The sequence below is a fragment of the Chlamydotis macqueenii genome, chromosome 1, assembly GCF_036417535.1.
Source record: "Chlamydotis macqueenii isolate bChlMac1 chromosome 1, bChlMac1.mat, whole genome shotgun sequence".
Lineage (NCBI taxonomy): Eukaryota > Metazoa > Chordata > Aves > Otidiformes > Otididae > Chlamydotis > Chlamydotis macqueenii.
The window spans coordinates 122751678-122774531 of record NC_141556.1 but is presented as its reverse complement, the minus strand read 5'-3'; the positions used below and the strand labels follow the sequence as shown (position 1 = coordinate 122774531).

The following is a 22854-nucleotide window of genomic DNA, read 5'->3' as shown; positions in this document are numbered from 1 at the left end:
CATACAATTGCGGAATTGCAATTGCAGAATTGGGCAAATCTCAGAACTTGTATCAATATTTAACATGAAGTGGCATTGGGATTTTCTGTAATTGTGTGAATTGTAAAGGTCTTCTGTGCTTACTTGGAAAGGGATGGACAGGCTCTGCTTAGCTTCACGGAGGTGATATTTACATTCCAGCAATAAAAATCGGATGAACTGTAAAATGCAGGAAAAAAATCACAACCATCATGTATCTCAGAGCCGTAATAGTGGGAGAACCAACAAAATTGGTATTTTGGCAACCAGTTATTATTTCAGGCATTGTCTTTGGGAAGCTACTGTCATGCAAAGGTTAACCCTTCATTCCCTGGCTCATGGACCGAGTGCTATGATTCTAGTACAAAGCGAGACTTGTGTACTGCTGTAACCTGTGACACTGTAGCTCCATGGATGTCCTCCTCTCCCACACTCACTGCTAGCATGCTTTCCAAATTTTAGGAAATAAAAAGGGCTCAGTGAGCGCCTGCTGTCAGAGCTGTTGCACACTGCAGAGAGCATGCTGTCCCCTATCTGCCTCCTCCTGTGACAGGCTGGTGCAAAACCGAGCCGCCACCGAGCCGGGCCCAGACAAAATGTGCACTCGTTTGCGGCCGGTTTTCCCCCAGCAGCCCCCGCCGCCCTCCCGCTCCACCGGGGCCTCGCACCGCCCCGTCGGGCCGGGCCGGAGCGGAGAGCACGGGAGGGGCGTGTCTAGAATAGACCCCGCCCCCTGGCAGCACCCATTGGCAGTGGCAGCGCGGGATCCGCCCAGGGGCGGGGCCAGGGCGGGCGGGACGGCGCGGTGCTGTCCGCCCGCCGGAGTCCGGTTGGAGCGGCTGCTGCCGGGTGAGGGCCGGAGGGAGCGAGCGACCGGGACGGGGGCAGCGACATGGCCGAGAAATACGACGTGATCGTGATCGGGGCCGGCATCTCAGGTGGGTCCGGGGACCGGGAGCATCCCCCTCCCGGGAGCGATGCCGGAGTCCGTCCTGCGCCAGGGACGGCGAGGGGCACCGGTGCTCGGGGCCGGGGTGCTGCCGGCTGGGCAGCGCGGGGGCTGGGCGCGGCGGGTCCGAGGGTGGCTCGTCCCCGCGGGTGGCTTTCAGGCTTGGGCGACGGTCAGAGAGGGCTCAGGTCTTCGGGGCCTTCAGATACACTTGGTGGGGGGAAAAAAAAAGGGAAAAAATATCCAAGTTGGTATTTTAGGTGTTCGCCGCTTCTTGCGTTGGTTTGTACTTTGTGCTGGTCAGAAGAGGGTCTGTAGAAAAGCTGACTTTGTAATGTCCACAGGTGCAGGAGACCTTTCATGGACACAGACTGGGATTTTTGCATCCCAAGAAAGATGACATTTTGAAGTTGTGGGGTTTTAGGCGGCTCTTGCGGTGATGGCAGTTGTGTTCTTTTGAAAAATGCTGCAGAAAGACATCTGGGAATATCTGTAAAAACAGATTTGGTTTCGTTAAATGTGAGAAGAGCTGTACTCTGTAGAAAGCCAAGTTCTCCTGATGAGGTGGACGTGGAAAAGTGCTTCCAAAAATGCCATTTGGATTCAGATCTGCTTTAACACTAGCAAGTGTATTGTGGCCCCTGATCCTCGTGCTTAAAAAAAAAAAAAAAAAAGACACTTTTTTCTTATGGCACCTGTTGGTACCTAAGATGAGAATGTTGCTATGTTGGAGAAAGTCTGTATTTGGTTTGTCCATCAGATAAATACTGTGCTAGCAGCTTTGGCCAGGTTTCAGTTTTCAGGCAGTCTTTACTTCACTAGTGATTCAGAAAAGGTGAGTTACATGACTGAGTGACTTTCGTGATACTGCAACCGTTATTGCTATAGGGAAAACTAGTTTTTATTAGAACTGAGAAGGAGTCAGAGGTTTTCCTTTCTTTAATCTGCAGTGAATGAATGCACAGAACAGCAAATTGTTTACTTAATTACATTATTTCATTTGCTAAAACAACAGTAATTGTTTAAATAATTATTTCTGAAAATAATTTGTAGTATAGCTGAACGGAAAGAAAGAATTTAGATCTAGTTTTGCTTGCTTTCTAGTTTCACCAGACGCCTGGTATTTTCCTGCTAGCATGAGTTATTTGGTCTTCATCCTTAAGGTTCCTGTTATGCACAGAGAATTAGGAGGTAGGGAATTACCACCCATACTGTGTGGTGGCGGCTGATGCAGCTGATGGCAACATGATCTTAATATGTTTTTTAGGGCTCTGAGAAGCTCTTCTTCCCTTGAGGGTACCTTGCTCCTCTGGCTTTCCAAGCTGTAACAGTGTTTTGGAAAATGCATCAGGCATTTCTAAGTGGTGTCTTGCCTCACTAGTACAGGAATCAGTAAGTTAGTTCAGAAGACTTATGCCTTGGCCTAAAGCCTGGTGTGGAGTCTGAAATGGAGCCAGGCAGGAAATTTCAAGGCGTTACAGTCACTGAAAATTTGTCAGTGGCATTAGGAAGACAAATAAACATGTTACAGCACTGTTGGGGTACAGGAACATTTTTCTTGCCAATGGAAACCCCTGTGTCACACCAGTGGCACAGAAATTGGTGTTTGCCTGTTATGAATTAGAACAGGCATAACTTTAAGAAAGCAGCCTTAGAAAAATGAACAATAAATGCTTTATTTCACAGTTAATCCATCTTTGTAATTCCTGTCCGCTCTTGTTTTGTTTTGCCTTTCACACAGCTTCTCTGTCACTACTGTTCCTGTACCAATATACCTACACCTCAGTTCTGTAAAGGCTTAGACAGTGCTGCTTTCTGGTCTTAAAAAAAGCAATCTGCATCTGAATTTTGGTTCTGGTGAAACAAATAGTAAAACATGCTCCGGTATGGTTTTTGCCCTTTGCATCTCTCTGACTTAGTCTTGACTTGCTGCTGCTTATTTCTCTGAAGATATATTTGCAATTGCCTGGTCTGATAAGATGACTTCCCTCCTACTATCTTTTAAAAAACTTATTACCTGATGCTTGCAAGAAAGGATAGGAAACTTTGGAATAAACTAGTTCTTTACTAGAAATACATTAAATGTGTATCAGATATAAGCAAACTGCTTCTTTGAGTGTGAGCTTCCAAGTGGTGAGATTGTGGCTTTTAAAAATGTTTGTGCAATAGTAGCAAAATGAAGCTCAAATCCTGACTGACATCTCTGGAGGTATTTATTCCTCAATGTGAAGCATGGTCTTGAGAGCCAGTTTCTGTACAACCTAAGACACACCTCTTGTCCACGCTCCTGCCCTCTGTGTACACACGTCTGGGCATCGTCATTCACAGGGACACAGAATCCACCCTGGCTGTAGGAAGCTGTGATCCAGGGATGGAGGGAGCTTCTGCAAAGAGTGCTTCACAGTGGAGAAGCTCTTGGGAGATGAGCTTGGCTCCAGTGGTCTCTACCACTGACATTTTCCTCGTGTACCCCATGGAATCATATTCAAACTGTCCAAACTGCATCAACAAGTATGTTTGGGCCCCTTCAGAGAGGGAGCTGCAGAGCTTGGGCTAGATTCCTCTTTTTAGATGGATGTGCATGTTAAAGACATGGATGGTGGCCAGGAAAGCCCCCAGGCACATGTTTGTATCTTAATGGATACTGTCCCCAATAATAGAGTTAATATTAATTATAATATTTTGTACTCAAGCATATTAAATAAACATCATCCCCATCCCAGCTCCATTTTGTGCTCCCCAAGCTAAGGCCATCCTTTGAGGGAAATTCAGATTTTGGCTTCATAGGCCTAGGATGGAGTATAACCGCTTGCTCTGAGATACAAGATGGGTTGTAAGGAGGTCTGGGATGCTCAGTCGCTCCTTGAGAGCTGCTCATTAACAACTGGACAGCATTAAGTGCTTGGAGAGTTCTGTTAAGAAACCGTAGCTATTTCAGCTTTTGAGATCTAGAAAATGGCTGCTGCCTACGTGTGACCTGCCATTCCTCAAAACTTTCTAACTGACCTTATTGGGGTGTAGTTTCACATGGGTAACAAAATGTGCTGTGTTGACTCAAAGGCTGCCTCCTTGCTAAACTTCAATTTGCTGCTAGAACTTCCAAACGAGGGAAGAAAAAAAAAAAAGAAAGAAAGAAAAAAAGCCAGCAGTTTACGAAATCAGAGAAGAATATTTGTTTCCTGGATATTTAGAAATAGCCAGCCAATCTTGACCAAGATTTTCCAACAAAATAAATCAGCCTGAAAAACACACCCTGAAAATTCAAGCTTAAGTAGTTCAAAAATTGGCAAAAAAAAAAAGAATGTGAGCAAAATGTCCCAACTTTTTCAGTGGGAAGCTTGCATACATTTGTGTACCAGCCTCACCTTACATGTGGATTTTGAACACTGGAAGCTCAGTTTATCAAAAAAAGACATGGAGAATTTAGTGTGTTTGTCACATAATAAACCAGAGATGCGTCAGAGAGAAGTACGTCCAGAAGCAGGCAAGTCCAAAAGAACTTGTATGCAAATATCTTTTGGAAGAAATTTCAGCACATCGTGTTACAAGGACAAGGCACAAGGGGAACACAGCCGTAATTGAAACTTGCACTGAAGATTGTCATTCTTTCACACATATAGTTCTTACTTCCAAATAAAAACACATTTATTCTTCACTAGAAACAAGGAGATGGCTAAATAGAACAGATGCTTAGATTTGCCAGCCGCGTGCAGGAAACAGCACTGATTTCTGTTGCGCTTATGCAGGAGGCCAACGGCCACAAATTGTAGGAGAAGTTGGGTTGTAAAAATAGTAGCATTTAGTCTTTATAATGAAATAAAACATATGATACACTATTAAAGCTTTTTTTTTTTTTTCCTTTCTCCATGGAAGAGTGCTATGTGTTGGTATCTCCTGCTCCACAGTGTGTGATTGACAACCTCAACACTTGAGCTGCCTACGCATTGGCTGTGGTCTCTGACTGAGTAATAAGGAAATGTGGGTTTCCCTTGCTTGCTAGAATGGCAGCACAACTTATGTTGTATACTGCTCTGTTTGTTTTGACAGCGTGCCAAGCTGGCTGGTGGGTGGTAGTGTCAGATAAACTGTCAAATACACAGTTACTCATAGAAGATATAAGCAGGCCCACCTGTATAAATCTGGAGTAGTTTTCAGTAGGTTTTTTTTCTACTATTACTTCTAACTTTACCCACAATTTGACCTGTGGGAATGCAATAGCTGATTCCTAAAATGTATCCTGTGTCTATCTCTTTACATCTGCCCTGTGCTGGGCTCCAGCTGCCTCATTCCTTCCAGCTTTCCCTCTGGATCCAACATGAAGGTTAATAATCAGGGATAATATTGTCAGTTGGTACCAGGAATTCCTGTAAGCCATTTGTTGGGATGCAGAAATAAATAGCAATGTTTTACAGAGCTCTCAGTTCCCCATGTACTGCTAGCAGGCTGGCTGCCATTATGAGAATAAATTACAGTACGAACAAAACAATCACACTCACATATAGAGTGTAACGGATGTTGTGTAGCATACTCACAAATAAGCAGAAATACCAATTTCTATTTGCTACCTTCTTCATAATGTGTTCTATTGTTTTGCTACTGAAGATGCAAAACCTTATGACGCAGAGCATGGGTTCTGGTTAAGACACTCCTCTGTGTTATGCTCAGTGCTAATGTTTAGTTTTGGCCAAAATATGGTTGTGATGTGTTCTTTATACAGCCAGATGTGGAAATAGTATTCTTTTCTTCATCTTTTATCATGTTCTTCATGTGATTTTCTATGGTAAATGCATCATTTATAAACATTGTCTAACTCAGGGGGTGACCTGAATAGTCACAGCTGGTTCTGCTTCTGAATGAAGAGTGTGTCAGATTTGTTTCTGGCAAAAACAAAATGTACACCAGTGTGATTCATAGGTTAGCAAATTCAGAGCTCTGAAGAGAGTGGTGTAAACTTATGGTTTGTCCTTGTGGAGCAGATTTTGCACCATGCCTCAGGCTTAGGTGAAAGGTGTTGAAAGGTAGGAAAGGGTTTTCCTGGTAGGTAGGTAGGTCTGAAGTCTTAAGAGTGTTACTTACTCCAGCGAGCAAAAGAAATAGCCAAGTAATTAGGACAGATCTCTAAATATCCTGCATGGGACAGGCATTATGGCTTTCCCAGGAAAAACAATGCTAATGTTCTTGATATTTGCAGTAATGATGTTGGTCATAGTTTTGCAGCAACATTTTTTCACATATGCATTTGACTGAAGATCACCCATTACCTGACAGGAATTTGTTCTGCTACTGACCAAAACAATTGTCAATAGTTAGAAAATGTGCATAATTACCGCAGATGCTTCCATAAACTAGACAGAATCCAACTATCATCATTTTAACTGCTGCTACTGATTTTAATATGTAAAGGGAAAGAGGGTGCTCTATTGCCAACCCATTGCTTTGTACTAGTTAACTCTTTTCTGCCTTTGTTTTGAGGGGAGGAGGAGAAACTTATTCTGGGGAGGAGCTCTTTACTGCAATGGGCCTTGGGCTTGAAAATAACAAGGAGTGTGTATGGAGGAGTGGATTCATCCTTGGGATACCATTCCCTCTTCCTGCCCACTGTGTTTCGGTTAACATTGTCCATGAGAAATTATCTTTGTACCCTTCAGAACAAGACTTGCATCTGTTGAAAGTGTTTAGACAGTAGCGCCATTGAAACCAGTTAGAGTGGCTTGGTTGCAATTGAACAATGTACTCTGTGATAGAAAATATTCATTCTATTTTGGTTGAAATCTTTGCTGAATCAACTGGATTGTTTTTACTAGAGGGGGAAAAAAAGAATGTATGAAAAATATATCAAAAACATTTACCTGAGAATGACAAAATAAATGAAGGCAACCTCATCCCCAGTATCAAGTCTTCTACAACAAGGATTATAAAAGAACATATGGAAAGATAAAATGCAGTTTCTGACAAACAGGAAGTTAGTGGTGTTATACAATCATAGAATAGCTTGGGTTGGAAAGTAATCTAGTCCAACCCCCCTGCAAGGAGCAGGGACATCTTCCACTAGATCAGGTTGCTCAAAGCCTCATTCAACCTAGCCTTGAATGTTTCCAGCGATGGGGCATCCACCACCTCTCTGGGCAACCTGACCCTGTGTTCCACCACCTTCAGTGTAAAAAATTTCTTCCTTATATCTAGTCTAAATCTATGTCTTTCTGGTTTAAAACCACTACCCCTCTTCCTATTACAACAGGCCCTACTGAAGAGTTTCTCCCCATCTTTCTTATAAGCCCCCTTGAGGTACTGGAAGGCTGCTATGAGGTCTCCCCGGAACCTTCTCTTCTCCAGGCTGAACAGCCCCAACTCTCTCAGCCTGTCCTCATAGGAGAGGTGCTCCAGCCCTTTTATCATCTTCGTGGCCCTCCTCTGGACCTTCTCCAACTGGTCCATGTCCTTCTTGTGTTGGGGGCTCCAAAGCTGGACACAGTACTCCAGGTGGGGTCTCACCAGGGCAGAGTAGAGGGGGAGAATCACCTCCCTCCACCTGCTGGCCACGCTTCTCTTGATGCAGCCCAGGATGCGGTTGGCCTTCTGGACCGCAAGGGCCCATTGCCTGCTCATGTTAAGCTTCTCGTCCACCAGCACTCCCAAGTCCTTCTCCTCAGGGCTGCTCTCAATCCATTCTCTGCCCAGCCTGTATTTGTACCTGGGATTGCCCTGACCCACGTGCAGGACCTTGTACTTGGCCTGGTTGAACTTCATGAGGTTTGCACAGGCCCCCCCCTCCAGCCTGTCAAGGTCCCTCTGGATGGCATCCCTCCCCTCCAGCGTATCAACCACACCACACAGCTTGGTGTTGTCAGTGAACTTGCTGAGGGTGCACTCTGTCCCACTGTCCATGTTGCTGACCAAGATGTTAAACCCAGTACCGGTGCCGGTCTTAATACCTAATACTGTGGTATTAGGTAACACTAAAGAAGAAATGAATGTAGACTGATGATCCTCACTGTGTGTTCTTGCTGTTTTGTGCAAATTTTTAGGGGAATGTAGTTTAATTATTGAGTGCTTTTTCATTTTCAGTGGCAATTTAAAAACTTCAGATACTTAGTCTGTGAAGGAAAGCGGTTCTTTAATTCTCAGCCTTCTGTATGTTATTGCCCATTAGTGATTTCTCTGGTTAGTCTGATGTAACTGAGTACATTTTAACTATATTTTAAAACTTATTTAAATACCATGATGTGCACAAAAATTCCAATGAAAAGAAAATCGGGTAGGAGGGAGGAGGAGAAAGAAGTGAGGGAGGGAGATTTTATGCTACAGTTATGGTAGAAAAGTTTTTTGTCTCTTATTGACAGGTTAATGTTTACTTGGCAAAGAGACTTCTAGTTGAATAACGAGAGCTGATTCTACGGCGACCATTGCTAGATTTAGTTACTCAATTGTGTTTGGAAAAAGTTAGGTTTTGCAATCAGGGAAACAGTAAAAATAATCACAGTGTTAGCATGCTGTTACAATGGAAACTTATTGAGGCTATATCGACAATTTTCTCACTTTACTGATGTATTATGAGAAAAAAAAATATTCCCCTCCTAAAATCGGAAGAATGTAGAGATTTTCCAGAAAGATTTTTTTGTTCCTTATGTTATTCATTTAAAGCCTGCTAGAATACTGCAATAATGGGTTAGTAGTCTTTCACACAATGTAATTATCCCAATCCATGTACAGTGGGGTGGATTAACAAGGATTTTACAGAGGAATGTTAGGTTAGTTTTGGTAAACTTTCAGACCAGTAGTGGGTACATAAAAGACAAATACACTTTGCCAAATAAACTAGCAAGTAAGCAAACAACACGTAGAAAACCAGCAGTTACCTCTTCAATAGTAACAGGTAATTTTTTCTGCTCTTTTTTGGTGTGCTCAATATGGCACATACATGGTGGTCTCAGTTTAAACGGTTAAAAGGTTAAGGGCATCAGACTGTCCTCACTCCCCTTCACTGCTCTTTGTTCCCCTGTATGGGTACTGCCCTTGGATGTTTTAGAGATGCTCAGCATACATTACATAAGAAGTGCTGTCTCTTAGAAAGATGCTGGTGATTTTTGCTTCCAATCATGATGTATCAGTGAATGTTTTTGATGTACTGGATTTACAGAACCTAGATTTTGAAAAGTAGAATCACTGTACTATTAATCACTGTTCTATTAGTATAGAATTACTATCACATTTCCAATAAAATAACTTTTTTAAAAACTATTTTTTGTGCTGCAGAACTCGTATCTGCTCATACGCCCTGTATCAACCCCAGTATTGAGGCAACTTGAGTAATTCCAGTGCTAGCCTTATAAATGCTTCTGTATGCAATAGGGAAACATTTCCCTCATTAGGAGACTCAATTGGGAATCAAGGTCAGATCTTGTAAGTCCCAGCCTCGTGCACTACCTGTAGAGTTGAACCTTTCTCTCCTGTGAGGTAGAGACACGCTTTGTTGTATTTTCCATCAGGCTGCATACAAAATTCAGTATGGTTCAGCCTGTCTATGTTTCAGCCATGGTGTATATCTGGTAGTCTGCAGATTGCCATAAATTCATCTTAGTTTCTTTTTTTTTTTTTTAACTATATACCCAGGGTTTTGATGCACTTGAAACTATTTTGCTTGATAAGATGATGAGAATTTTCTGAAATGAAAACAGGGGTAGTATGATCTGTACCAGTGGCAATTCTGAGTCCTTAATAGCACTGCAAAATCAATAGGCGCAGAGCTTTCCTGCACGGCATCTTCAGAGGGGGTGAGCCCGGTGTGAGATTGCCATAGAAACCCTTGCGAAGGATGTATAAGTCATCTCGCCTTGTGTATTCTCATCTAATAACAAGTGAATTTCTACAGCCAGATTCTTCAAACGAGGCATGGTTTTGGCACGCTCCTTTCGTCTTTCTGAGGCAAGCAGCGTATTTCAAATTCATAGAATTAGCGTGATATCCAGAAGGAGCACAGCCAGTGATTTGGGGTGGTTTGCAGCTTTATCTCTAGGCTGCACTTGGAGGTGGTGGAGGAGGCGATGGGGCACGCCAGCAGGCTGGCCTGTGACAGGCATGTCTGTGCGGCGGTCATAGCAGCGTACGCAGCTGTGTTTTAAAATACATTGTGCAAGTCTGGGCTGTGGCCCGAGAGGTGACAGCCTCGTGGTGGGTTTGGCCTGGCAGGACACTGCGGATATCCACAAAACCACAGGACTTTGTGGCTGGTGCCAGAGCCCGCGCGTGGTGGAGGGCCATGGCTGCGAAGCCATGCTCGCGTGGCAGGAGGTCTTTGTGCAGTGTCCCCCGGGGAAGCAGTGGGGATGTGGGGGAGGAGGTGGTGAGGCGAGCTCTGTGCAGCCTGAGGGGTACTGGGCAGGCAGAGATGGGGCAAGGAGCTGGAAAGGGTCCAGAGGAGGCCACGAAGATGATCAGAGGACTGGAGCACCTCTCCTATGAGGACAGGCTGAGAGAGCTGGGGCTGTTCAGCCTAGAGAAGAGGAGGCTCCAGGGAAACCTTATAGCAGCCTTCTAGTACCTAAAGGGGGCCTACAGGAAAGATGGGGAGGAACTCTTCAGTAGGGCCTGTTGTGACAGGACTAGGGGTAACGGTTTCAAAATAGAGGGAGGTAGATTTAGATTAGATTAGATATAAGGAAAAAATTTTTTACACTGAGGGTGGTAGAACACTGGCACAGGTTGCCCAGAGAGGTGGTGGATGCCCCATCCCTGGAGACATTCAAGGCCAGGTTGAACGGGGCTCTGAGAAACCTAATGTGGTTGGAGATGTCCCTGCTCCTTGCAGGGGGGTTGGACTAGATGACCTTTGAAAGTCCCTTCCAACCCAAACCATTCTATGATTCTATGAAAGGAGCAGGTCTCCTTCCTTCCTCTCTCTCATTCTCACCCCATCAATCAAAGAGAATTAAATGGTTGCTCTCTGCTGTCCAGTCCTATAGAGGGTACTGGAACAGCAACGGAAGTCTGGAAAATTCAAGTTATGAAGAAGATAAAGGGAAAATATGCTATCTATTTGGAGGTTAATTGTGTATCTAAAGCATGTAGGCGTTGTGACTGGTGGGGTGCTTAAGACACGCCTGTGGAAGCACCTGTGTCTTCAGCCACACAGGCCGCTGAAGACTTGGGTTCAGTAGACAGCTAAACAGAGCTACCCCGTGTGTGGGTGTTGTTGCTAGTCCTCCATTTTGAAAGAAAATCGTTTCCATGCTTTAAACAAATAAATGTGTAGTAACAATCTTTAATCAACATATTTTGCATTGTTTTTGTTTCCAAGTCGGGCCCTGTCCCAGTTGTCAGTAAGCCATTGCTGTCCCGATGTATCTCTTCCCCTTTCCCAGTCTATGTGGCTCTGAGGCCGTTTTTCTTTTGGATCGGTGTCTACAGTGACACTTGACTTAATAATAATAATGAAACTAAAAACTTGTAAGGCTGGAGTGCAAGAAGTGCAATTTAACAAGCAAACAGGTTGTTCTTTGTCCTTTAGCAGTCCTTCTTTATTTGGAGGTATCATATAATTAAGCTAGTAGCAAGCTTAACTTCCAACCCAGTCCAGTGCAACTGTTATTCTTTCTAAACAGCTGTGATGTGAATATAGCTGTCATATATGGCATGAAATTATGGTCTTACGCACTGAGGATTGATGTACAATTTTTTTTTATACCCAGGCCAGATTTTTTGCTGCTTCATGTTCCTACAGAAGTTACCACCTTAGGCCCCTCCTCACTAAACAAAACCACGACAATAGGGTAACACATGTATGCCCTGTGCATTTTTTCAAGACTTATGTAGCTACACTACACTTTCTTACAAAAGAATTACCTACTCATACCTGTGTGTCTAGTGGTATTTAAGCAGAATAGAGAAATTCAACTTTTTATTTTATATATGTGGGAAATCCACTTTTTTTTGTGATAAAAACCACTGTATATTTTGAAAAATCATTTTTCCCTTTATAAAAATATAAATATTTGTAAGAAAATACTGCAGTTTGTGTTTCCAACATTGTAGACTTGTGCCTTCTATGTTTGTGTTGAGGAAGAAGAGAACACCATCACTGAAAGGTTTAAAGAATTAACTGTAAAAAAATTGTAAAATGTTCTTCATAGACTTGAATGCAGGAAAAAATAATTGAAAACTACTCAGATAAATTAGATCAATTTATAAGATGTTCGCTTCACTGACAAATGGCTTGCATTTTTAAAAATCATGATACTAAATAGATGGAAGAATTAAGTATACTTGCTCCAGAAGCAATCTAAAGAATATGGTACAAGGATGTAAAGTTATTTTTAGATGAGTATGGAAATCACATGTATAATTTTTGTCAATGTAAGACATTTGAACTTCCTCAGTTCTGGTTTCCAGTGAATGATGTTCCACTTCCCCATTAAAAGACTGTGTGCACAGAGGTTTATGGGCTGTTCTGTATTATCCTTGGAATAAATGAGTACACTTTATGCTACCCGAAACTATTGCTCTCCTCTGGTCTTTTCAGACGTGCATTCTTTGTAGGCTCATGTAGGCTTTTAATCACATTTCGAGGTAGTGTAATAAACATGAATATAATACTATTATTCCTTACTGCAGGGTATCTTGGAAGTTCTGATCAATAAGGCTGGCTTTCGTATGCTTAAGGAGGGGAAACAACTCCAAAGAAACAATGTTTCAGTGCTGAATTGGCCTGCAGGGCAATGGGATAATTTGATTTCACAAACTCATGATTGCTTTTTACAATTTCAACTCGCATTTGTCAAAAGCAAAGAGGACTCCTGTCTTATTGAATTTTCAGTTGTCTCTAGTGCCTCCATCACAAAGTCCCATAATTGGATGATTTTTGCTGAGACCATGATTCCTTTTTTTAAAGTATCTACATACAGCCTGTTTGATTGCCATGGTCAAACTCGGTTGCTTAAAATTAATCTTGACGGTGAAGCAGACTTTCTTTCTGCATGTAAATAAGGACAATGGATAGTCACAGAATGGAGAGTTGATAGGTGAGAGAGGGTGGAAGCCTACCTTGCTGGAACACACTTATGTAGTATATTATTATTTCTATCACTTTAGCACCGCAAGCCCCGCAAGCTAGATTCTGCCTTTCTATGCACTGTACAAATGAAGAGTAAGATGTGTGTCTCTTAATACTTGAGATTTTACTGGTTTTAAAATGTCAAAATGGACTTTTTAACAATGGTCAAAAACCTGAAGGAGGAAACTTCAGTCTGTGAATGCTATGTATGGAGATGGTTATAACATGCAACTAAGCAGCAACCACATGATTTCTGTGGTAAGACACCATGAAAAGTTTCTGACTTCTCTGATGAATTGTTGAAAATAATATTGAAATCTCTGACCTTGAAGCTTTGGTTCAGTTTTTGACCATTAATGTGGCTGATTGCTGCCACTTGCTTTAAAGCACTTTCTCTTTTTCTGGTAGGTTTGTCAGCCGCCAAATTGCTGTCTGAGTCTGGAGTCAACGTGGTGGTTCTTGAGGCCCGGGACAGAGTTGGAGGAAGGACATTCACTATCAGGGTAAGTGAATTGTGCATCCAGAGATGCTGGACTCTCACTTGTGCTGGTCTATGATGTGACAAATGTCACTGCTATCTTCAAGAAGGGCAAGAAGGAGGACTCAGGGAACTACAGGCCAGTTAGCCTCAACTCAGTTACTGGGAAGGTGATAGAGCAGCTGATCCTGGACACCATTTCCAGGCACATGAAGAACAAGAATGTCATCAGTCAGCATGAATTCATCAAGAGGAAGTTATACTTGACCAACCTGATAACCTTCCATGATGAAATGGCTGACTTGGTAGATGAGGGATGAACAGTGGATATTGTCTACCTAGACTTCAGTAATTCAAGTTTGTCTCCCGTAAGATCGTCACAGAGAAGCTGATGAAGTGTGGGCTGGGTGAGCAGATGGTGAGATGGACTGAAAACTGGCTGAACAGCCAGATGGTGATCAGTGGCACGAAGTCTAGTTGGAGGCCAGTGACTTGTAGTGTCCCCCAGGGGTCAATATTGGGTCTGATCCTGTTCAACATCTTCATTAATGATCTGGATGATGAAGGGACTGGAGCATCTCTCCTGTGAGGACAGACTGAGAGAACTGGGACTGTTTAGCCTGGAGAAATGAAGGCTGAGGGAAGATCTCATCAATGTGTAGAAGGGAGGGAAGGAAGAATGCAAAGAGGATGGAGGCAGGCTCTTTTCAGTGGTGCCTAGTGGCAGGACCAGAGGAAATGGGCACAAACTGATAACACAGGACGTTCAAATTATCTGAACACTAGGAAACACTTTTTTTACTGTGAGGATGACTGAGCACTGGCACAGGTGGCCCAGGGAGGTTGTGACTTCTCCCTCCTTGGAGATATTCAAAAGCTGTCTGGACGTGGTCCTGGGCAGCCAACTCTAGGGGACCTTACTTGAGCAGGAGGCGTTGCACTAGGTGACCTCTGGAGGTCCCTTCCCAGCTCAATCGTTCTGTGATTCTGTTGGGTTTGACATCATTAACCAGGGGGAAGGCAGGGAGTAGAGTTCCCAAAGAAGACAGGTGTCTCAAGTTGCCGTCACTTTTGTCAAGTGCTCTATTTGGACAGGTTGTGTTGCCATATATGCCAGTGGGTTTCTCTTGACAGGAGATGCTCAAAAATTGGTCTGGAAGCCATCAAATGGGATTTGGGTGCCCTGCCAGAAGTGTGTACTGACATTTTAGCTGCGCTAGGATACTTTACTTGGCCTCCAGCTGCAGGTCTTCCTTGGGTCGTGAGTCAAATTTGTCGATTTTGCACAGAAGTCTTGGATACCTTGGGCTGCCTAAAATGGTGTTAAACATCTGTATTAAGGTAATTGAATTCCACCCACATAGTCCATACCCTTTTCCATGGCAGGATCTGCTCTACCTTTAACATTACAGAGGGGAAGTATCATCTGAGACCGTGAGTGTCAAAGCATTTCTCCTCTCATTCCCATCTCACTTTGCATACTGTAACAAGCATAATAACTAAGAGTCATATAAGAAGCAGCCTGAGCAGGGCCAGACATCACTACAGCTCAGACGTACATTTTAACATGGCTTAAAATTATCTGAAATAACACTACTGCTTCTAAAAATGGACCGCATCTTGATTGCCATTAAAAAGGAAATGAGAGAAATGACAAGTCACCTGTGGCGCAGGGTAAGGTAATACAGACATTACCTCTGCTTCCCATTCTGGAAGTAAGGGATGTTTAAGTTATGTCAGATGCTGTTGCTGGGGAACCAGAGATAAACAGTGGTGTTTCAGCAGAAATCATTGTACATGAAACATGAAGCATAAACACCATCCTTCTGTGGCACTGAGAATGCCTAGCTTAAAATGCTCACTGTAAACGGTGTTAAAAAGAGTTACTGTCTTGGGGAATCAGCCTGCTTGTAATACTGTGCATCCCTGAAACTTAGTGCTTTCTTCTTTCTTCCCAAGTGAGCACACTGCTGGTCTGAGGGGTGTGTGGAGCACCTTTGGTGGCAGACATGGCTGGGAGCTGCTAGCCAGAGCTCACCGGGCCAGAGCCAAGGTGTACTATGCTGGAAAGGAGATTACTGTCCTTGAATACTGCAGTGCGGTGCTCAGCATCTACAGCATTAAGTCTAAGCAGGTATCTACAGAGAGAAAACAGGCTTTGATGCTGGAGATGGTTTCAACTTGAGAAATGTTTTGTAATGACAGGAAAGGTAACATGAATTCTGAAAAAGTGGGGTTAGACTTAACCAAAGTATTGATTTGGTTGGATATTTCTTCATATTCTCATATCTTTTGTGAGACTAAAAAGCCCATACTGAAAAATATAGCGAAATTTAAACAAGAGCTAAACCCAGTTGCACACATGTGCACGACAAAGTGAAGACATTGTGATCTCTGTGTGTGTGTGTGTGTCTGTCATTACAGAGATGCCTGCTCAATATTGCCTACTTCTAAGTCAGTCAGTACATATTTTCTCCTGTACATATGCAGTTGCAGTGCTAGTCAGTATGAAATAATTCTTTCTACTTCTAGATGTTTGTATTGAGGAGCTTCCTGCATAGCTTCTGATTCCTGTATTCTTTTGACAGAACAAGCAAGTTAATTATGTGGATGTTGGTGGATCGTATGTGGGACCTACTCAAAACCGGATTCTCCGACTGGCAAAAGAGTTGGGTGTTGAGAACTATAAAGTGAATGTTGAGGGCCATATGATCCATTATAAGGGGGTAAGTATTACGTCTTTCATGTTGAGATACCTAAAGATATCATTGAGCTTTGGAAATTACTGGCGTTCATTAAGGAGGTTTCATTTAAAACTGACTTTTAGTAATTCAGTAATCAGCTGTTTCAAGTGTTGTTATTCTATTTTGATTGATTGGGTGTGAGAACAATGGTTCTTGTTTTGTTTTGAAAAGTGTTCAGAAAATGAGACTGAGAGCAGTTAAAAAATTTGGAATACATTTGGCACCTGATTATCTTTGAACATATCCTGTAAAGAATTTTTGCCTGAAATTCAGAAAATACTTGTTCTGAAATAAAAGCCAAATTTATATATGGAAAAAAAAATACAATACTGTTGGATACTATTGAATGACAATATTAGACAACAGTATTATGGGACTAGTCTGGGAGTAGTATAACGTATTTGCCCCACTTACGTAACTAGATTCAAATGAGATCTCTCCCAGTCCCATAGTGTGGGATTCATCTTACTTACGAATGGATGTCTGGAAGCTGGGCATCTAATTTGAGACTCATCTTGATTCTCTCTCTAGCTAATGGTGAGAAACAGGCACCTCCCAAAGCTCTCTATAGGCTTCATGTCTGAGACGTGGGGCAGCAGGAGTCCAGATGGCGACTCTTGAGTAGGTAGTGATGTGGGTAAAGTGAACTGGAATGAAACCTATCTTCAGAGCTGCCCTTACCTTAGATCTTTAGCCCACCAAATTTTTGTTCAGGTCTTAGTAAGGTCCTACTGCCCAAACTAATGCAGAGGGAGAGCAGCAGGAAGAGGAACAGAGAGGCCTAAGATCCATAGGTATGAGGCATTAGTGTCTATTTGCATAACTTGCAAGCTACTTTACTTTCCAAAGACCATCACTCTTTAGTTTTTTTTTTATATCCTTTAGTTTCAGTACTTCCCAGACTCTGACAGAACAAGGCCTAAAGCCTACACGAGTCAGAGTTGAGATACTTGATAGAGGCAAGGCTGTGTGATGGATCCTTAACTAGTTTCATTTTTATTATCTTCCCAGTTTTTCTTCTGACAATTAGAGCAACGTGTTCATGCTGCAAAGTTTTATCATCTGGTTCTGTAGCCTCTCCTTATTGGGCAGATTCATGCCATGCCCATAAAATAGTCACATCTTAAATATTTGCAGAGATGCTCCATAACACTAAAAAAAATAAGTGGGCTGGGCTGATTTGTACCAGCTGAATGTTTGGAGCGCTCTAATTTAAGCTCGGACACGAATCTCTTGGCATCTTGAAAGGCACTTATCTTCTGTATGTTAAATGAAAGACTCTAATGGGTTACATGAATTTGAGCCCTTAATCCATTTTGTCACTGAAGCTGCAGCTTTTTTTTAATCCCACATTACATTATGCACATCCTCACTAATGACCATGTAATTCTGTAAGTTTTCTTTGAAGTGGAAGCATGTTCCTAAGCAAGAGGCAGCATTGCGAGCTATTAAGCTGGATCACAGGCTGTGGATCAATTCTAGATTTGGCATTGTGGTCCTGCCGAGCTAACCAGGGTTCCCAGGGAAGGTGTAGTTGTTGGAACACGGTGGGAGCGGAGGGGCTTTAAGGCCTCCCAGTGTGGACAGACCTAAGCACTGGGTAAATAATAATGATGCTTTACCTCCAGTAGGTCTCATTCCTCCTATGTTCCCTTCCCACGATTGCAGGCCTTCGGTTTTCTGTTTTTCAAGCACCTGTGGTATTTCCTAGATGATAGAAAATGTGTTAGCAAAGAGATGATTTGATGTTAAAGGATCATTGCCCCAGAAATTAAATATTAATCTGAAAGATGGGTGTGTTCAGCTTCTTGGGCTTATATGCTGTCAGCCATGGGCCAGCTGCTGCCTTTCAGGTTTGAAAAATATGACTAAAGCTTTTCTCCTTGCATCTCATCTGCTATTTCTGTCAGCTGATGGCTGTTAGGGAGCATGTAGCCAGGGCCAGACAGGAAGGTCTCTTCCCACGGGCATTTCTCCAAAGTCTGCAATGCTGTGCAGTTTCATCAGAGGCGAGACAGAGAGTGTTTTGAGGAATGACTAAATGTGGCTTTAGATTTTGTTCTGACAGTCATTCAACCATATATAACCCCCAGCATCTTCAAATTAAGAGATTTTTGCTCTTTTGTTTGCCTTACTAATCAGTTAAGTTTGAGTCTTTCTGAAGGATATTGCTTGGACTGAGTTAGGGGAAAGTGGGGAAATGGTTTATCCTAGCAGCGGAAGCAGCCAAGGGAAAGTGAAAATCCCTGGAGGGATTTCATTAGCTTCTTTGCTCTGAAAGGAATTTTTCCCATATGTGTGCAGAAAAGTTCCATGTACTGCAAGCTTTAAAAATCACATTACTTCGTGTGGGCAGGTTTCCTTTGTAGTTACAGTTTATTTGAAAAATCCAAATACGTAACTATTGTTTATCTTTTTTCTTTGTTCATTCTTTCCTATCAGTTAGTGTGGTAAAGTGGACTGCTTTAATATCAATCAGGAATTTGTTTGTATCCTGTCATCATAAATCCATAACTTCAAACTGTAGATTTTGTTACAGGCCCTAGATTTTCTTTCCAGCCAAATTGCTCTCTGGCTACTGTCCTGTAATTCATCAAGAATGCTTTAGGACTGAGAAAAAGCAGAGGTGCTGGAGTTCTCCCTTCCCAGAAGGGGCATAGAGCTTTTTCTTCCTACAGAGGTCCTTGAAGGTCACGCTGTGCTCCATTTTCACCTTCTCTTTAGTAGAAGACCCTAGACAGTAAAGGTGTTAGCACCTTGGTGTGGTATTAACCTTCTCATATAGCTGTAGTCCTGTAATATCTGGCTGCAGCACCCAGCTCCAGTATATGTAACATTAGTAAATAAGGATTGGTTTTGCTTATTTGTTTGCTTATGATTTTCAGAGCAAGGTAACACTTGACAAAAGATGAGCATTTGTATGCAGTGCTTCACATTGTCCATGTAGTCTTTCCTTTCTCTGTCTAGCTTTGAGATTTAGACATCAGGGTGCAGCAGCTTAGTCTGTGGCTGAGGCTGTGCAGATCGCCGTAAACCTGCAGCTCAGACACAGGAATCTCAGACAGTCCAAGGCTCTGCGATGCCCTCAAGGCTAGACCTGCTGGAGGGGTACTGAGCAGGGAAGGATGCCCACCTGAGAGCTCACACGGCAGGGAGCTGCTCCTCTAGCTGTGTGTGCTGTGCACGGCCCGAGGGCAATAGCAATCCCTGCCCTGGGGTGCAAGGATGCTCCTCCTGTGCTTCCTGACACGTAGCTTGTCCTCAGCACAGAGGGCAGGAGCCAGACTTGCCTTTCTTAAGATTGGCAATGTTGTCTGTTCCTCTTACACGAATTGAAACTTGCAGTAGTGTCACAGCTGGCATGGCTTGGGCTTAATTCCTGTAGTTTCGGCTACAAGCCACAGCGTAGCCCTGGGCAGGGAAAAGACAGACCTTGCAGAGCACATCTCTCTGCGGCGTTCTTTCTAACCACTGAACTATGGTGCTTGAGGATTTTGTTTCCTTTGGAGTGGCGTGGGGTAACTAATCCAGGCACGCAGCAGGACTCAAATCTGAGGTCTGCAGGAAAGCGTTCAACACACCAGGAAATGAAAAAAAAAAAGTTAGATAAACTCTGTGGGTCAGCCAAGCAGTCTTGTGTTAGCATGGGAACAAAGCCAATAGGTTGTTTGCCTTTCAGCTGAGAAAACAGTAGTTCTCAAAATAATACACCCAGAACACTATAAAATTGTTTAAAAATGTAATATTGCAAGACTTTGCCTGCTTGCAGAGAGCTCCTCTGTGAAATACGCAGCCAGGACTCCTCTGCCTAGTAGGGAAACAATATTAAAAACACATGAATAACTTTTCAGCCCCAGGTCATTTTGGCTAGATTTAGTGCCTGCTGCGAAGGTGCTTGTGCAAGAGAGAGGGTTGAAAAGCTGATGTGGGTGAGGCGGCGTGGTGCTCTCTCTCTGATGAGCAGTGGGAATTTCTCTCCAAGAATTTGTCAGAATTGGGCTTTTCTCTGATCAGCTCCCATGTCATATAGGTCCAGCTGTCCTGCACAAGGAGTTGCAGTGTGCCTGCAGACTATTTCAGGCTCCTGAATTCAGTCTCAGCTTCTTACAGGTCTTTTAGCACTGTTGTATTTTTGCAGCTTTCCTGCCTTTAGTCTCTCTCCAATCTTACTGAAATTATGGGTTTTTTGGATGCAAAAGAGAGCAGCAAGTAATGCAACTTAGGCTCTATTAATTATCAGTTGGGATTTCCTATTTCTCAGGGGATAAAATGTATTTTCCCATTGATCTTCCCGGGCTATGCCATTGACCAAAGATGTAGGGCTAATAACATTCAGATCAGTAGTGAAAGGTTAGTTCTTTTTCAAATAGCAGATGTGAATATGCGGTGTGATGCACGTCGTACTAGTAGCTGAGGTCGTAAGGTTTCTGGATCAGTCCTCAGCAGTTTATGGTCATGGTGGTCTAAAGCTAGTTATAAAGGTGGAGAATTTGGAGGAAAATATTAGGTAGCCAGTCAGGGGGCAGGTTTTCTGACCAATTGCCCCATCTGCAGCAATCAGGATAGTTTGGGGGTTCCTGAACCTGTAGCTGCTGAGCACAGAGGAGTTAATACTGGGAGCTGGAAAAGCTGTTTTGGTGCAAACCTCGTCATAGAATTACTGAGAGAGATTTTTCTTGGGCTGTTATTTCCAGCAATATAAGGAATAGGTTTGGCTGAAAACAAGAGGAGGAGCCTTAGAAGAAGCTACTTTTTAAACTTTTTTTTAAAGAAGTGCTTCTTTCTTTAGGTAAGCTGAGGGTAGGAAAGGTGTTTGGAAGTTACACTACTCAGTACAAGCACAGTCACTTACCAAAAGCTCTGTGAAAAGAGGTCTCACTGAGCAGTGAAAAACTCTGGCAAGTTTTCACTGATACTTCTGAACAGCAGGCTTATCTTTTCCCTTTGTCCCCATGCGGTATTGACATGACAGAACCACACTTGTTGTTGGGTGACCTGACAGCATTGCACCTCATCTCTGCCTAACGGCAGGATTACTGGTGTAAAAGCATGTCAAGGAAGACACATTGACGGCACGTGCGTTCCCAACCAGAATAAAAAAGACTAGCAATAAACGAACTTTGAAAGAGCAGTATTTTGTGATCTTTTTGAAAAACAAAATGTTGTGCAATAAGAATAAGATTATCAGCAATATATTACTGCTTTGTATCAGGATTTCCTTGTTTGATACAGCATCAGTTTATGACAGTGAAAGCTGCAGCGTGCAGTTATATCCCTTTGCATGCATTTTTTGGTCCTCTTTTCTGTGGTTGGGCACACAGTGCTCCAGACTGGCAGTGAGAAATTGTGCTCAAGGAAAAGGAAGAAGCAGTGTTGTGTGGAGCGTTCCCTTGCTGGTAGTTCACAGGAGCATTTTCTTTGCTCTTGCCATGGCAGAAGTGTGTTTGGCATACACACGTGCATCTGGAGAAGGCTGGAGTAGCGTCCCCTGTCCACCTTCCTCCAACATAACTTTCTAAACCAGAAAGAAATGGGGATAAAAGAGAGGGGAAAAAAAGTATGTGATACACAAGATTAAGATTACATACCCAGAAATCCAGTGGTAAGCAGCTGCCTCCAGAGTCACCCTGGTGACTCAACGTTTGTTGAAAATTTGAAAAAAAACCTTTAAGCACTTGGGTCTCAAGCTGAACTAAGTGCTGAGATTGCAGCCTTGTGCTTTGCTTGCCCCAGAGCAGAAGTTACTGTGTCTAAACTGAGCAGGAGAGTGTGTTTGGTTCTGCCCTCACTGAAAATGGGGAAGAGGAGCAGCACAGTGAGCCGTGGGCCCAGATGGACGCCGGAGCTGGGGCCCCACCACAGCTGTCCTCTGGGGAGAGAGGGCCAAAGTGGCGTTGGCCGTAGCAAGACTTCTGTCCCTTACCCATATACCCTTGTCTCCTCCATTGTACCTGCCTTGGGCTGACAAAAGTTGACCAAAATGTGGGAATTTGTCTTTTTTACAGCTTTTCCAAGCCTGAAACCTCATTATGGTCTCTGAGTTTCATCTTGTAGCTTTTATCTTTGTTATGATCTTTGCAGAACAATGTTCTGAAGAATATCAGAAATCCATGTGTATTTACACACACATACACAACTATATCAGTGGGGAAGACCAATAAATTGTCTCTTGCCCAGCGTGGGGAAGGCGCATTTGGCTCCTGCTTCGTGTCCCTCTGTCCCTGGGTCACCATCTCATGCATTTGCAGCGCTGCAGCCTCTCACTTGGTCTGTGACTCCCAGCTGCCAGGTGCAATGGGCTGGCGTGGCATACGTTGCACCGAAAAGCACGTTGCACACAGTTTAGCGCCACAGCTCCTACCTGCCGTGGTCCAACGTGTTCACTGCATCCTGCCACATGACCTCATGCAAACTTTTGACACACCTGGAAGAGCAAACATTTAAGAGGTCTGATGTGAAATTTACCATTGGTTTACAGGGGAGAAGGTTCAAAGCAATTTAATAAGAGAAAATGTTGCCTGCTCATCCAGTCCTCCTTCAGATTAAAGTTATCACAAAGAACCAGCTGCTGCTAGATTGTTTCGCTTATCATTGTATCACAGGATTATCTGAAACAGTC

General features: G+C 43.2%; 1 protein-coding gene across 1 annotated transcript in view; it reads left to right on the top strand.

Annotated features, from left to right (window-relative positions):
• The first annotated feature begins 828 nt into the window (after positions 1–828).
• Positions 829–22854, top strand: part of LOC104483270 (amine oxidase [flavin-containing] A) — a 41149-nt gene continuing 19123 nt past the window's right edge. The window contains exons 1-3 of the mRNA XM_086766345.1: positions 829–956; positions 13422–13516; positions 16080–16217. Of these exons, the coding sequence (XP_086622471.1) occupies positions 911–956; positions 13422–13516; positions 16080–16217 (279 nt within the window). The 5' untranslated portion in view covers positions 829–910. The remainder of the gene's footprint in view (positions 957–13421; positions 13517–16079; positions 16218–22854) is intronic.